At 36.3% G+C, this 17,846-nt stretch overlaps 1 protein-coding gene across 1 annotated transcript; it reads right to left on the bottom strand.

Moving 5' to 3' along the window:
* Positions 1 to 5,128: 5,128 nt before the first annotated feature.
* LOC113391818 (F-box/LRR-repeat protein 20) lies at positions 5,129 to 17,464 on the bottom strand. Its single transcript, XM_026627906.2, has 13 exons — positions 17,253 to 17,464; positions 12,517 to 12,630; positions 12,084 to 12,167; positions 11,279 to 11,386; positions 10,924 to 11,021; positions 10,484 to 10,550; positions 9,937 to 10,039; positions 8,774 to 8,859; positions 8,522 to 8,704; positions 8,338 to 8,439; positions 8,055 to 8,142; positions 7,712 to 7,836; positions 5,129 to 7,564 (listed from the first exon to the last, which is right to left on the bottom strand). Exons 1-13 carry the CDS (start codon positions 17,280 to 17,282, stop codon positions 7,460 to 7,462), a joined length of 1,293 nt encoding a protein of 430 aa, XP_026483691.1. The 5' UTR covers positions 17,283 to 17,464; the 3' UTR covers positions 5,129 to 7,459.
* Between the last annotated feature and the right edge of the window lie 382 nt (positions 17,465 to 17,846).

Raw genomic sequence — 17,846 nt, 5'->3', positions numbered from 1 at the left:
TTTTTAATGAATTTTAATTTATAGAAATGTAATCGGCAAACAATACTAACTCATATTTCTCAACACACAGCTTTTTGCTACGTAAGCTGTGGCTAAGACGTTTTGATCTAAAGTATTTATTTTAACTTATATTAAACTTTTTAAAAATTATGTTTCTTATGACAATATATTTTAACGACTACAAAAATGGAGGTTCTCAATTCAAATATATTTTGTATTATTATTTGTTCAGAACCAGGTACCTCGCATTTATTGGGTACTTTAAATACCACCAGGTTCAATTAAAAAAACCTCAGTGTCTTTATTTTATTCATTTATGAGCTCATAAGTTTGTTGCCATTTATAATTAGAGTACCATTGTACTTACCTAAAGGGTAATTTATTTTTTTATAGAATTTTCTTATCACACAACACTTGGACTACAAGTTTTAACGACAAAAGTTTATAAAAAAATTACTCAAGAAATCGTAAGCGCCGTAAAACTTACGGTTACGATTTTAATATTTTCCTCAGTTTTTATTTATTATGGACAGTATTTAGATATGAACAGTGAGTATATCCAATATATTATAATTATTTCAGTAATTTATTATGATTCGTATGTCATTTTATTTTCTATACAATTGAAAATAAAACCCATACAAAATATCTACGGAATAAATAATTTATTAGTATCACGAAGCTTCGTATCGGTTGGCCCGACTATAGTAATTCTACACGCAGTTACACGCACACAAGCTTAAAAAATGACAGAAACTTGGAAGCGGCAATTGGAGAAAGCGCTTTAAAAATAACTTTCCTCATATTACATCATACAATGAATTGGTTTTAAAAAACTGCGACTTATTCATTATGAAATAAATGTAAGTAGTTTTATCAATATGAATTAATAAGTTATTAAAGATTTATTTATTTGTTCATCAACCTTATCACTAACATTACAGGTACCTACTTATGACCTAATGCGTCAGTGAGGCATTTATCTAATGAGAATATAATTACAAAAATAAAAAAGACATTAAAAAAGTAATTAGCCTATACGAGCTTATAACATAATACGAAAAATTAAATTATTCTTGCGAGTTCACTGAACTGACTCGAAAAAATATCTATGTTGTTCTGGATTTCGTTAATAGTACGAATCGCTCGCGTGAGAGGCGTTTTGGCCAGTAGGTTGGTCCTGGCGGTTGGCACTGACAGCAGCGGCGGGCGCCGCCGTGTCCACACGTAGCGGTCCGGAACACAAAAACTCAAGCACCGTAATACTCCAGGATTGTGCTCCTTGCCACAGAATAATTGCCTTGCCACGCAAACAATCTTGACCATTTTATACAAAATTTTGCCGATTAACTCTGCTTTTTTTTAACCTAACATATTGCTAGAACGCTTTGGGATCCTTCCCGAATTGATTTTGAATGAAAAAACATAAAGTTTGTGATCTCTGTACGCTATTTCTATTGGCTTTTTAATTTGAGCCCTAATATTTGCATATTCTTCGTAATCGCAGTCAAGTTTTGATTGTTTAAACTTTTTGTGTAGATATGCTTTACTTTTAATATCTCGAATTATTTTTCCTATGTACCATTCGGAATAAACGTAACGCGAATTTCCCCGTGCAAACGCCTTCCTGGGTACACACAGATCTAAAATATGACTAAGTTTGGCATAAAATACATCTAAAATATTAATCAGTCTATTAATCTCCGCCAGTTTGTTTTTATTATTTATTTATTTTAGATTGCTTTTTAACATCTAAGGTCGTCAGCGACCACAGTTATGTAACAATTATTATATTCAATTAAAGACATTAATTAATTAAAAAAATTTGAAGGTTATGTAAGCCATACGATTATTCGAATACAAGATGGAGAATTGTCAGGTCAAGTTCCAAATTTACTTTTAACTTTGTTGGTTCTTGTAAAGAAGTTGTATTATTATTATTGTCATATCTGTGCCTAAGGTTCCTCGCATTGACGGTATGAGCAATGGTTAATATTTCTTACAAATCAAATCAAATCATTGTTTATTCATATAGGCTCATAAAAGCACTTGAATCGTAATTCAGTCGTCAGTGTTGAATTAAATGTAATTCTATTCCCGGTTCCGGTTCAAGTAGATTCTACCGAGATCGACCGAAGCAAGAAACGCAGTTGTTACGCCTTTTCCACCATTTTACTTACAGAGTAGGCATGTCAGTAAATTACAATTGAACTCTTATATATTCTGCCTAAAAATCAACAAATTCCAAGTCCACGCTTTTGTATCTTTAATATAAGCGTGTATTAGGTAATATATTTTACTTATCAATGTTTTTTTTAGTTTAATTATTTCAATAGTCCATGTTAAAAATAAGTGTGGAATCTTATTATAGAAACGAATACTGTGCCCCCGGAAGGATGTATTGCCTCGGAAACTAGGTGTTTTCAAATAGATCTATATTATTGTAAATTACAACAATTACAAATGTAAGTAAGTGATTATAAATAGACTGGACTTTTGATGATTTCATTGTTTAAGTATAAATAAAACAAAGTTTCACGTATAATAATGTATTTAATGCTGTACGTCACACATGAAAATATTTGTCTATTTTTTTTAATATAATGTTTTTCGGTTACAATTACATAATCATTTTATATACATATACATTATATATATATATACACGTACATGAGAATATATGGGTGATAATTTATAATTACGTTTTAAAATCATGTTTAATTACATACTAGCGACATCTATCGGCTTTCAGCCTCTTAACAGTAAATATTAGATCGCCGGGAGTGGGCTTATATAATTGGGTACATACATTTCTTTTAAGGAAATCACTGAAACTTTTTATTTCAAAATACTTCGATCAACTTCACTACGTTTTTGTACATGTTGAACGGTCTATTGGAAAAACATTATAGTAGACATTTCCGTGCGTGTCTGACCATAATCATAAGTAATATCTGCTCGGAAACATCCTCTCAGCTAAAGTTTTCCAGCAAGCTGCTAAATTGGTGGATACATAAATGACAGTATTTATTTATAAAGAATTTCTAGCGAAGGATACTTACGAATACATTACATCATGCAAACATATTTAAAATATATCTGCTCCTTCAATTACCGGGCGCCAGATCAAGCATGTTAAGTATTGATAGGGTGGTATTTGATTAATTAATATCATCTTATAAAGATATTAATACATTGTGGTGCAGTGCGGTGAGGGATCGTACCCGAGCACATTTTATTTTAGTTTCATATTTATTGTTTATATCAAGAGCACATTATCTAAAGTTGCGTAATGTGTACAGACAGCAGGACTGCACAACAGAAAATTGTATAACATACATTTAGATACTAACAGTTGTATCATATATGCAATAAATTATATATCTAATTATAGTTTTATATATATTAGCTAAAATCCGGTCGCTTTGCACCTTTAAACATCTTTTTAAACAAATATCGCACAAAGTTTCAACATGAACACAACCCTTTTATTACTCTTGTGTCTGTCCGTCTGTCTGTCAGAGCCTATTTACATATGAGTTCGGTTTGTATATACATATGGTACATTAACGTTAAAGTTTCAGTGATTTAATTTAATTACAAACACCAATCGAATTGGTTTATTACAGAGTATATAAATATTACAATTAGTTAAATAGTTTCTAGTGAACAATGAACACGCAAAGTGGTAACTTACATTAACTGGACGAAGGCAACGAAAATGCATCTCGGCTTACTTCTTTCAAAAGTATAATAATAATAATAATATATTTATATGTAGTACACTGTGCTACAATCTGAACGCTTTCTGAAAATACTTTAGACTGGCAACATTGTTCAACGTATTTTTCAATAATGGCAAAGATTCAGTTACTAATTTAATTGTATTTGTGTAAGCGTGTTACGTGATTCTATGTTCCTTTTACTGAGACACACTAAACGACAGTAGAAAATGTCTACATAAAGGATTGACTGTATGCAAAGTCCGACAGCACTTACAGAAATAAAATTAAAGTAAAATAATATGTGTATCATATTAGTCAAAACAAATTTGGAATAAATTTGTCCATAGCGTGGTCTGAATAAAGTTCTAACTGAAACATATAATCATTGGCTCTATCAAGGCTTGATATTTATAGTAACCATTTTAGTAATACTTATTTGTGTTGACCCAGAAAAATGTCATGGAATCGGCTCGTATGATATGTGCTACAAAAAAAAAATACCACCCGCAGCGTCTGGCCCTAAAGCCAGCCTTGGATCATGCAATAGCCTCAGAAATACCACTCTCTGGTCAGACAAAGCGATTATATGGCCCAGTGCCGTTCTATTCAGCGCGTAAAATGATAAAGGCACAGTCCGCGAAGACGAACGTCTACAAGACAAAACCAATCGACATAGAAAGAGATAACAAATGGTCAAATAATCGTTTACTCTCACTTTATAATTCACGTCTAATTTGACAGCTGGTTAGATGTTTTGTGTTTCTAGACGTGTGTCAAACTGTCACCATTTGACAAGCGTCATCTGTCACAGTTGTTAAATGCCGGCGCGGCCCGCGTAAATCAATGTTGCAGTCTTCGTAAGTTTGAATATCGATATTTGTCCTAGAAAACTATTCAGGAAATATCGATATCGTCTTGTATCAATACTATCGTCAGTATCTTATGGCTCTCCGTGAGCAACAGCAATACTATCGATACTATTGGTGACACCCAAACTATCGATAGACGATTGTCTATCGATATGCAAGGCTAGTATATCGTAATTACAAAATTTGATCACGGACGCATAAAGTGCATTTCTAAGTAAGAAGTTACTAACTCGTTAGTGGTGAATTGCTGATTACCGACAACGTTAACAGCACCCGCTACCTCATCTAAAATATTTAATTTCGGAATCTGTCGTAACCTTATTCATATTTTTATTAGAACCGAACAAAAATAAATAAAATGGAAAATAATTAAAAATATATACATACTTAATATATTCCTGTTTCACCGTAATCCACACTCAATTTACAGATGAGTCAAAGTCCACGTCAGGCTCTATGTAACAACACGCCAGACAGAAAAAATATAACTCAAAAAAAAAAAAAAAAAAGAAGCGGGAAAAAAAATAAACAAAATAAAAAATATGCATTCTTTATTCGATGCAAGTCTTGTAAACATTATGTAAAATACATACATTATTATAAAAATATATCCCAATGTCAGCAACTGACTGCCAATTAAAGTTATAACTTAGTTTTAAGACATCACATATAACAATATATTTTTTTGGTATTGTATATATCTATTTATAATGTACCACACTTGTAGTACAAATAAAGTACTTAGTGTAAAAACATTTCAAATCAACAAGCTCTTAGCAGATAACACCCTCGCACACGCTTCCCACCCACTTATTGTCCGATTGCAAATTATAAATACATTATTCATAAATTAAAGTATTCTCTATTGGACAATTAAATATTCAGTTATTATCTGTTTTATAAGTATACGGCGACAAGTCCATGGAGTTTGTGATCGGCAAAAAAGGAACAGCTTTTAAATAACCCGCTGCTGGGCTGGTTCTTGCAAAACACAGCTTCGATGTGGATGTTGGTACAATAACTACCAAAAATCCGTTAAACTATACTCTATGGTAGGAGAGAGGCAGTCAAATAGTAGCAAGGTATGACAAGAAATATACACCACTCCATACAAGGTCCCGTGAAGTGGAAAGTTACTTCTCTTGTTGTACATACACTGGCACTCACTCACTCACTCATTCACTCATTCACTCACTCACTCACTCACTCACTCACTCGTCCCTCAAACACAACAATATATGTAGACTATTGATTTTAGTGGCAGAATAATTCATTCATTTGCTAGATACTGGGCCACGTCCTAAACCTCAATAGAAATTAAGCATATTAATTGTTTAAGTAGACATCACATTGTTTAAGTAGACACATATCAACACTACATATTCCTGTTTCAGCTTGAAGAGCCAGTGAGCCAGTGTAATTACAGCTATAGAGGTCATATCATAGCTCTTTTATATCACAGTTACATAAAACTACACACTAATTTTTCAGTCAGATCATAAACTTGAAACGCAAAAAGTTTAATCAAAAGCGGTCAAGCATGACAACATGATACTCAAATGAACAATTGGCATTTGTATAATTTACAAATGAAGACACCAGTGATAAGTGGTACCACTTGAGTTGTACTTTCTCACGACTTGCTCCATGTCAACTTGCCACAGTATAAGTGTATGGCTTTAAATACTATCACGATTTAGAAAACCCAAAAACTTAAATGTATATACATATATGTTAAAAGAAAATCAGAAAATAATTATGTATTTATAAGACGAATATTTTAGCTGATATATAATTCTCTTAATATATATTTATATATGTTACTATCAGCATAGCATTTATGCACTTTTTAAATAAAAAATTGACCATTCAATAAATAATGTCCACTTCAACGAAACGTATAAAGCGACGTGTAAAATTAAATTATTTAAAAAACATAAAACATATTTCGTTAAAATTAACAGTTAAGTTAGTAAATGACATATAACTATTGTTAAAAAAAATGCTAATATTATTAGAACAATCTTATGTCTAATAATTCTACTTAGACCTCGAACCGACGAAATCGTTACATTTTGTAAACAATATTTTATATTCAGTTATTGAGGCCTTATGTTTCTGCAAGCTGGCTGTTCCGCGCGACATTTATATTGTGTAAAATGGGCATTAATATGATATAGCCTCTCTTGGTCGTTCATAATGTGCCACTAACCTTGAAAACTTAGATGCTACGTGCCTGAAGCCGAAGAGTTTGGTAGAACAATGATCAAATGATCGACCATCGATTGAGAGAGATCATATGGTATATAACATCAACCTCCCACGGGGGAGGGTTAGCAATCACGTCCAACGCGTGTGGGGAGCACAAAACAGCCAGTCGTGTTGTAGAATAAAAACAACATTGTTCACATAACGAGACGCGTTCGCGGGAGGCGTGAATAGCATTACGTCTAAACGATTACGTCCCGAGGAATTATTAAATATCTCACCTTGTATATTTTGTTTACATTGTAATATCGACAGCACTCGAATATCTTCAATACTATTCAAACGACACAGCGCTCTACTGATCAGACTAATTTCATTTTTTAAACGAGAACTACTCATGAGTTCTGCGTCGAGGCCACAATTACGACCACACGGGCTCCTCGCGGCTCCCGGCAGAGACGGAGATGACAGAACGGACCGGAGTCTCTCCAGAAGAATCGGTCCCGAGGTGCCAAAAAATAGGGCGTCTCTGCCCGGAGAGGGACACCGGGCTGCGGTCAGGGGTCAGAGACAGGAGGCTAACAGTGCGGGACAGTATAGCGAAGTAGTATCTAGATTAAAGCATCGCAGGTCGCACCGGCCGCCGCCCGTCGGCGCTCAGATGATGTTGCAGCAGCGGCAGTAGCGCGGGCGGGGCCGCGCGGCGGCGGGCGGCGTGGCGGGCGCGAAGTACGCGTGCACGCGCACGCGCGGCAGGTGGCTCTGCGGGCGGGCGGCGGGTTACGCGCGGTCACGGAGCCGGGCACCGGGTGCCGGGCCCCGTGACTCGGCCGGCTCGAAATCCGAAACGACTCTAGGGTCTCTCCGACCGTGGCTCGCGACTCGGCGGACGAGCCGCGACGTACTCACCCTGAGTTTCCGGATGGCGTTCCTGGTGACCATCTGGCAGTCGTAGAGCTCGATGAGCTGCAGGTTGTGGCACGAGATCAGGTGCTCGAGCGCGCCGTCCGTGACCAGCGGGCAGTTGTCGAGACCTGTTACTTATGTGGTTACTTATACTTATATGTTTTCTATTTAACTTAAAAATTGGTCAGTCCTCATTTTTGTGGCGCACTCGAATCCCCATTCGTGGGGTGAGCCATGTCGATGAAAGTGTTCGAATAGAAGCCACAAACATACGTCCGGGATGTACGAGTGTGAGAAATGGTTCACCGACCACAGGCACGTGTGGCAACTGCACAACTGCACTCACCGAGGACGGAGAGGTGCTCGGCGGCGCAGGGCGACAGCGACAGCTGCTTGATGCCGTAGTCCGTGATCAGCTCGCAGTGCGACAGCGTCTGACGCACACAAATTCGTGTTCAAGCATAAAACAACGAAGCACGAAACCAAGCATTGGCAGGAGACATTCTAGCGATCCGTCGCATTCTCAACACGTCAATAGCCTTGGCAACTCAGGCTCACCCTGCAAAGGTCCCGGTCACCGATCTGATCACCAAACGAGATTAAAATTTGAAATAGATATATGTCGTTACCAGTTTCTCGAGTCGCGGACAGCCCATCGCGAGGTGGACGAGCGTCGCGTCCGTGATCAGCACGCACTCCTCCAGGTCCATCCGCTCCAGCATCCTACAACTCTGCAACGAGAGGCTACCTCTATAAATTGAGTTCGAGTCCCTGGCGTACCGCGGCGCACAGGCCGCCCGCCCCCGCACCCACCCGCGCGAGCGCCTGGAAGCCGGCGTCGGTGAGCTGCGCGCACTGCGCCAGCTCCAGCGTGACGAGGTCGGGGCAGCGCGCCGCCAGCGCGCCCAGCGCCGCGTCCGACAGGCGCGCGCAGCCCGACACGCACAGCCGCCGCAGCGCGCCGCCCAGCCGGCTCACCGACTCGTCCGTCAGGCTCTGCGGGATTTCGTGCAGAACGCGAACAACGACACAAGACCAATGAATACCGAGGTGTGCAGCACTCACGTCACAGCCCTGTACGTTGAGCACCTCCAGGTCCGGGCAGTACGTCGCCAGGCAGGACACGGCCTTGTCGTTTACGTTTTTGCATCCTGCGAAGGTGAAGCAGGCATAGAGTGACAGCACAGAGGCGACCCGTCGGATACAATACACGGAGAACAAGTGACAAATCTGAACCCAAAGACGGGTTCGAATCTGGACTGAAGTTACTGAGACTAAGCAAGTGGCAACTTGCATAGTAGGTGTCAATAATTCACACCGAGCACAGGATTTAAAGATAATACTGTGAGAAAGCCTATGTAGCCCTTTTTATTAATAGAATAAAGTCTTCTGGAGCTACGTTAAAAATGGATGTTCCGCAAGGATCAATTTTAGGTCCACTTCTATTCCTAGTGTATACACAAGCACGAGACGTAAGGATAAGCTCAGACGGCAAGACGCAAAGTCAATAAATGCTTCTTGGGGCAAGATCCGTTTCTAAAATAAAATTCCGCAGATATTTTTAACTTTGCCGATTCATAAATCATTTGTAAAAAGTAAATAAAAAAGGCATATTAATCAATACAGCATTTTTATTTTAAACGTGGAAACAGAGTAACTTCTAAGTTTCTTGCCGGTTCTTCTCGGTAGAATCTACATTCCAAACCGGTGGTAGCTTCACTTAATATAGTTTGTAAAATTACGATTCAAAAGTAGATTGTAAAAGTCTACTTGAATAAAGTATATTTTGATTTTAAGTAGTACCTTAAAAGAGAACTTTACTACCCAACAGTGGGATGTAAACCGTCCATAATTCCTTATTCTAAATTACCTAACCAACTTTATTTTGAACTTTGACCTTATCTTTGTTCTTTTGATTTTGGGATAAGTGTGCTTATTGAAACAAGGGACATAACATCTTAGAACTCAACACAAAGAGTGGATTGGCTTATAAGAATACCTATTTTGAGGTTGGGCCACAAAAAAATCGATTTGAAGTTAGCAACGCTTGCAACCCCATACCTCAGACGGCACATACATCCATTAGTCCTGCGCCTTATTCCTTCCAACGTTATCGAATAGCCGTCGCATCATATCAAGAGTATTTGTCCACTCTCACTGTAATATCTTCAGCTCTCTTGACTAGTCCGGACCGAGGCTGACCACCGACGTGACGTCATCATATTTACCTCTGCATATGAAACTCCTCAGCTTGGGGCAGCCCCTCGCGAGCGCCTCCACTCCGTTCTCGGTGATCGACTGACACCAGGACACGTTCACGTGTGTTAAGAGCTGGAATGTTAATTGCAAATTACTGTCTCAAAAGTGTTGAGACTATTTATAAATAAGGCGTATTATACTGTTGAATAATCTATGGTATCATTATGGAATCTTGAAAGAGGAGATTTTTTAACGTCGCTTAAGTTGCTTAAGTTGCGAATCTTTGAGTTGTTGAGTGGAACAAATTAATACCTTGGAGTTCATATTTATTCTTACTAGAAAATTATCATCAAATTTTTCATATCAAAATATCTAATTCATGCAGACGATTGGATAATCACTTTATGGCAAATATAATGATAACAATTTAAGGACTCAATGGCAATACTTGGTATGTAAATGAAATTACATTCTGACAGTAAAGCTACCACCCGCTCTATAAACATGCTTTTGACGGCAATATTTCTTCGAACACCGCTGTCTATGGACGAAGGTACACCAGATGACGTCACTCACCGGACAGCCGTCCGACAGCGCCTTCAGCGATATGTCAGTGATACTTGGACACGAGTCGAGGTTTATCCTGGAAGCAAATAACACTCGTATTGACTGTGATATACTATATGTGGTGCTATCACTCGGTAGGAGGGGTTTGTTCAAGTCCGTCTAAATAGGTACCACCAACCCATCACAAATTCTAACTCTAAGCAGGAGTAATTGTGGTCCGGTTGGAAAGGTGCGTCAGCTACATTGGTAGCTGTAGGCACAAGAACAACATCTTAGTTCCCTCGCTTGATGGTGCTTCGACGATATAAGGATTGGATTCAAAACGATATTTTCTCACGAGTCCGATTATATCTCGTATATGTTCACGGATGACGGAAAGGTGTGATAAGATATATGTGTGTGTTGTAATAGAAAGCGCATCGAATACCAATGTAACGGAACCAGCGTACTTTTGTAGCTTGCTGCACTTCCGGCCGAGCGCCTGGCACGACACGTCCGTCAGCTTCTTGCACTTGTTCAGGTTCAGGTCTTCGATGTTCGGGCACGACTGAAAGTGTCATCAAACACATTAAATTCAGGGATTAGCGACCTTCCTTCATAAGTATTAAAAGTCGTGAGGGAGTCTGCCTGTGTAAAGTGGAAAACTCCTACATGGCGGGCCTAAGGCCAGTAGTGTGTCATATACCTTCTCTTTCAAACAGAAAGAGTGGCATTCGTATTTATAATATAAGATTTAAAATTTTACCGAATCGGATCTTGCGGTTGACTGTTGTTATAATGTGTATAACTACAAGATGTCAGAACCTGCGCGAGAGTCTTGATGGAACCGTCGGCGATGCTCTCGCAGCCGCGCAGCGACAGCTGGCGCAGGAACCCGCCGCAGCGGTGGGAGATGTTCTCTATTACCGGACCCTGACATAAGGACGATACAAAATATATAATACAGGCAAATGGGTCACCTGGTGGTAACTGACTACCGCTGCCCATAGACATTGGCGCAACATACATTAGGCGTTCCTTACATCACCAATGCGCGATCACTCCTGCTAAGTTGTTATGGCCCTTGTGGCTGTAGATACACTGGCTTGGAACCCAGAACACAACAATATTAAGTATTACTGTTTCGCGGTTGAATTCACAGGCTGCTACGGCTAGTGACGATGTCTCCCTAACCGATACCAGGATACATCATCATAAACATTTGGCTAACTGCGCAGAGTGCAGAGTATAAGTGCACTCTTCATTCCCTTGTAATCCGATGGAACGGCAAATCCGACGAAACCGGAATGAGTTCTGGCGTTACTGTGACTTGACGTGAAACTTCCAAACTCCAGGCTGCTGTGAACACGACACTTGAACCCAGGACTTCAGGACCCGTAGCTTTATAAGCTAGCTACTAGTGTTGGGAACTAGAATGACCCCAGGATACAGGATCGAATCAGAGATTTTCACCTAGCTAGGCGGCTCGTAAGCCATTATACAATTGTCACTTTTCCGAGGATTGTTGTATTTACTTCGACCATAAATAAATAAATAATGTTTCAGTATTGAAAAACGAATTGAATGACTTTAAAAATTTAGTTTTAATAAACTAAATAGAACTAAATACCTCGACATCCCTTTGAAAGTCGAACAAGTCTATCCTCTGCCAGTTGGAGCCATCCAGTGCGAGAATGTTCCATAGTTTTGACACCTTTAATAAAATATATTTTACATACATTTATATGGAGACTGACAACAATTAAACATTATTCTCACCAACGTAATGTTATTAATCTTTAGAATAGATTAAAAGATTTACAACAGAAGTAGACATCATGGACAATTGTTCCGTCCTTAAGCAAAACGAGTTGTTTTTAAAACAACTTCCATTAGTGATGATGAGTTCAATACATAAAACTTTTTCACACACTTAGCATGAAAAGATACTATTTTACTAGTCTTGGAGCTTCACGCTGTTCAAACGCCGTCTGTTGCATTAATCTAGAAAATGTTTCTCTGTTAGTGAGCCGTGGTCGGGTTCTCCATGGATGTCGACTCACCTGAGCGCACCTACAAAGCGAAACGACGTCCAAATACGAGAGTATCCTCAGCAGTAATTCCTTCGGCAGCTTTTTGTTTATGTGGTTTTCGTCATCGCTCGAAAATCGAGCAATCTGTAACAGAAATAGCAACATTTCTTAAGCTGATCGTCGTGGTATTAGACTCAGACGGAAAATCGCTGTATCTCTTATACATACATCGCATACCGCAACAAAAGAACACGTGCATTTTTACAAAGTATTATAATATTTGCGTATTCGTTTATAGGAAATAATTAATAGTTTTTAAAGCAATATATAAATTTATAATATGCAAAGTTAAAAACATCTGTGGGATTTAACGAATAGAAACGTATACCTTGCCCCGGGATCGCCTTTGATTATTTCTCATGTTTACACAATGATTGTCGACGATACTATTAAGAAATTATTGTGAATCTACACAACACTGTTTGTAAGCATATTGTGACGCAATTGCAATGGGTCCTTTATTCATTGAAACCATTCCGAAAGTAGTGCAGAGCCCCAATATAATGAATAGTCCGGACTGTTTTTTGTAATGCTATCAGGGTAGCGTATGCTATTTCTATGAAATAAATACAAGTATGCTAACCGAAAAATGATATATCAGTTTGTAATCTGACCTTTTTCAACTACGCGGTCTGCGACGCTGAGTGTTTTTGTTTAGTATGATAAATAAGGAATCAGTGAAGTCAGTGAATACTGAATTTTATAAAATCCTTATCAGTTAAAGCTTTATAATTCGATCGCTTACAATAAGATAAACAACGCTTATTGTTTGTCCGAAACTAAAAAAAAATATTTGTAATTGTGTGATATCAAATAATGCGTTGCTTACGTCGTTTCAGTGGAATTTTATCTTGTCTATTTAAAAAAGTAATTGATTATCGGCAGTAAACAATAGAATATCATAAATACCTTTAACCTAATAGATAGATCATTTACATATACTAAAAATAGAAGAGGACCTAATATAGATCCTTGTGGAACACACTTTTATTATACGGGGAACATGTCGAGTTGTTTTAATTAAATATGAGATCACATTTGAAGTACCAGTTTGTTTTAAAATAGGAGATATAGACTGATTAGTAAGAACACTTTCATATTTATTAAATAATTTCAAAATCACTTGACATAGTTGTCAGATTCGAGATCTCAAGAAATAAACATATATAATTGATTTTCAATTAGGTCTAGTTATTGCAGCTTTGTCCAGTGAAAAAATGTACACATGAATGTTCAGAGTTTATTTCATCCCACAAACATGTTGAAAAAGTATGACACTTTGAAGGAGTCAATGTCATCATTAACATAACACCTATAAAACCATTCTCAGTGTGTAGTCACACATACAAACTAAAATTACGATGAAATAAAACAGTGAGTTGATAATCTGTGACAGTACAGGACATGGTCTTGTGTATTATAGGTAGGCATTAAAACTGACTTACAGCCGCACTCAGAGATATTTAACAGTTATTTAGTAAAGATTTTAGTAAGATGTGTGGCAGTTAGACACAAAAATGGTTGATACTTTGTTAATGATAAATTTTAATGTGTACCTTTATTATTATATAATATTATAGAGCACCAGGTATTCTGTGAAAGGAGACATAATACAAAGAAGAAAAACATATTTTAAAAAAGATAAAATACTTAATACAAGTAGCACCTTACAGGAACATTTAAATAATCTAATTAATTTATAAATCCTATATGAAATACTATACTATGAAATAAATAATGAGCCGAGATGGCCCAGTGGTTAGAACGCGTGCATCTTAACCGATGATTTCGGGTTCAAGCCCAGGCAGGCACCACTGAATTTTCATGTGCTTAATTTGTGTTTATAATTCATCTCGTGCTCGGCGGTGAAGGATAACATCATGAGGAAACGAGGCATGTGTTTAATTTCAATGAAATTCTGCCACATGTGTATTCCACCAACCTGCATTGGAGCAGCGTGCTGGAATATGCTCCAAGCCTTCTCCTCAAAGGGACAGGAGGCCTTAACCCAGCAGTGGGGAATTTACAGGCTGCTGATGTAATGTAATGTAATGTAACGTTAAAATTGGGTGTGGGTATTGAAGAATAAACTGTCAATAAAAAAAAAATTAAATTTCTTTGAGGCAAAAAAAAAACCGTTAGTGTTGGAATAGTTTTTAAACTAAACAAATCCGCAAAAGAAAGTGCTCCTGAAGTCAGATAAATTATTTTAACATTATACAAGAAAAAGTAATTTTCTTATAATATTCTAAATTTAATTGTTAACATAATCGGGCACCAGGATGTTTACATCCGTTTAAATTAACAAGTCAAGTTTATCAACTTGATTAAACCAAATGTCTAAATAATTATACATTAATTTAAACAGTAAATTCAAATAGTGAACAATTATGTTCGAATAAAATTTCAATAATGTTTCGATAAGGTTTGAATAAAGTTTGAATGTCAAAATTTTTATAAATGTAAATATATTTCTAATTAAATCTCGCGCGGTTAAATTTCGGCGAAAATAAATATGTAAAAATTACATACCAAGATCCAGTAATATAAATTAGTGTGATAAAGTTTTACTTCCTTAAAAGTTTCCAAAAATTCATCTTCACCAAGTAAACTTCAAATTATCCAACGAAATGAAGTTGAAATGTTCCTCGAAAAGCGTTGAAAATATCCAATCGAAGATAATGCCAAAGAAAATAATTCCCGAAAATTATTCAAGATAATCATCCCAAAAAATGACTGAAAGATTAATCCATGAAATAAATGACGATGAATGAAGCGACGAAAAACAACGTTGAAAAATAACGTTAAAAAATAACTTTGAAAAATAACTGTAAAAGGAGAAATAATTCTGATTAGAATCTATTACAAATTTGAAAATCCTATACCTTTTACTTTAATATTCCAAACGACTTACGCTATCAATTCCGGTTATTTTTCACAAATAACAAAATGCATCGTGGGAAATATTCTAAAAATTCCCTGTAAAGAACCACAATCGTTGTTACGACACAGTACAATTCGAATAAATTCAAATTTCGAAGAGAGATTCAAAACTTACGACGAGGCGACAAATAATAGAACTCACTGTTCATTCAAACAACTATTTTCAACAATATTCAGTTTAAAACAAAATAAAAGTTATAAAAACTTCGAAAATAAATTAGGATCACATTTCGACTCAAAAAGCGGAAGGAAAGTGAAGCTTTAGACAAATGTCAAAGATCATCTCAAAGATAATAAATTACAATTAGTTCGGAAATGCATAATGCATAAAAAGTGCATTTAATTTCAAATGTCAAAATTTGCGCGAATTTTAAATTATGCATAAACATAACCTTAGAAATATTTGTCAAAGTCAATTCACAGATGACATCCAATATTTTATGTTAGAAATTGAATCATTTTGTTGAATTTTTTTTAAAAGAATGTAAACATTTAACGTGCGCCAAAATTACGTTACAGTAACATGAAATACAATTAACTAAAAAATTTGAAAAATCATTGAATGCAGTTTTGTTTTGATTTATAAATGTAAGGAATTACATAGCGGGCCATACAGGAGATATCCAACGATGATATAAAAGCTACTTGGACAAGAGTAGCTGAACTGAAATAAATAGTCATTATGAGGATGCCCCTATTAAAAGAGGCACCCAGTCGGAGACCACCATAAAAATATGTTAAGCAATAACACATTACTACCCTACTCATGGAAACAAGTTTCTTGAGAAGTATGTTTGCAACAAATTACTCCATGCTAGTCAAGGCAACAGTGAACATGTGTGGCAGAATATCATCAACACATGCAGGTTTCCTCGCTGTTTTCCTTCACAACTGAGCAAGCAAATTAAGGACATGAAAGTACATCATCTTTGGCTTACATTGATCTTCTATGCAAAATATGTACTAAGTAATTTAAATACAGATTAATATAGCAGAAATAAAGTGATTTAAATCGACAGTGCATGACAAATAGTCTCTTTTTGTGTTTTAGTATGTTGTATTTAATAATCCCATCTAAATAAATATATTCATATTCACACATCTGAGATCTCGATAAGCAACTCTAACATCTTATTTTTATTGAGTTTTTGGAGGTCAAATATGATGTTGACATATTATAACATGAGAATAAACACTGATTGTTACATATGATATATGGTAAACTATCAAATGCTAAAGTAATTATTGATAATTAATAATAGTAATGACCACTTATAGTAATTCTATATGACTGTTTATTTATTAAAAGAGATAATTAATCATTTTTTTAAGTGCATGGGAATTATTTCAACAATAGGGTTAAGATAACGAAATAATTTTAGTATTTCGCCTACATAACGGTATCTAACCATTACGGAGTTTATTGAACTTAGGTCATTACACTTACGACAAAATATCAATTAGACCTAATTGATTAATGCGATAAGTATTGGTTATTTTAAAACGAAAAACAATTGAATAGCGCATAAAATAACAATTGTAATAAAATAATAATGTTCAAAAATAGATCTGACTTGTTTAACACGGAGATCTAAATATATTTGGTAATCAGTTTTGAACGTGCGATTAATGGTTAATAGATGAAATTTAAAACGCACTAGAGAACAAAGGATTCGCTGCGTCTGTACATACGATGTCAGCTGTTTTTGATCATATCATATGAAAACACAAACAAAGTTCTGTCGTAAGGATCGATTGCTCACCTCAAATTTATTCCTTCCGGAATAAGTCATACTCGGGAACGGCGTCACCTTAGCCACAGTGTTGAATTTTATTCACACTCTTATTATAAATTTTAAACACTAGCGAAATATCGCACAAACAAATATGGAGGACTTTTTGATTTTTCGCCGACCGACTAGGTGCGCGGTATAGGTACTTCGCTGTTGCACTTGCAGTGCGTTCTGAAATTTCATCGTCAAACACCTTTCGTATGTATATTTAATCTGTCCAAAAATGGTTTTATACGTCGCAGTTTTATTGAATGATAAATATGATTTAATTTCTGTATTTTTAACATATATTAAACCATAATCTATAATATATTTATAAAACTCCTACGGCTAGAAAATATAATTTCGGAACAGACTAGCAGTTTTGTTTTGATATTATGACAGTTATGAATTCACAGATTATGTTTAAACGTCTTAAAATGACATTGACAAGGTAATAGGGTGACTACACACAGTTACTTATCTCTCAACATTATTATACTATTAAGATATATTAAATCTAAGCTAATTAATTTTTGAAAAACTGGAAGCGGTTTTAATTTTTTTAGAGTGCAATATAGTGTC

Source organism: Vanessa tameamea, chromosome 28 (genome assembly GCF_037043105.1).
Source record: "Vanessa tameamea isolate UH-Manoa-2023 chromosome 28, ilVanTame1 primary haplotype, whole genome shotgun sequence".
Classification (NCBI taxonomy): Eukaryota; Metazoa; Arthropoda; class Insecta; order Lepidoptera; family Nymphalidae; genus Vanessa; species Vanessa tameamea.
Note: the sequence above shows the minus strand (reverse complement) of the source record. Positions and strands in the feature narration are given on the sequence as shown.

Bases quoted from the DNA above. Each gene is read 5' to 3' on its own strand.
- LOC113391818 (XM_026627906.2), bottom strand. From the start codon at position 17,282: ATGACTTATTCCGGAAGGAATAAATTTGAG. The intron at 8,440-8,521 runs GTGGGTGCGGGG...CTCTCGTTGCAG, and splicing joins GCTTCCAGGCGCTCGCGCGG to AGTTGTAGGATGCTGGAGCG. The intron at 7,565-7,711 runs GTGAGTACGTCG...GCCCGCCCGCAG, and splicing joins ACGCCATCCGGAAACTCAGG to AGCCACCTGCCGCGCGTGCG.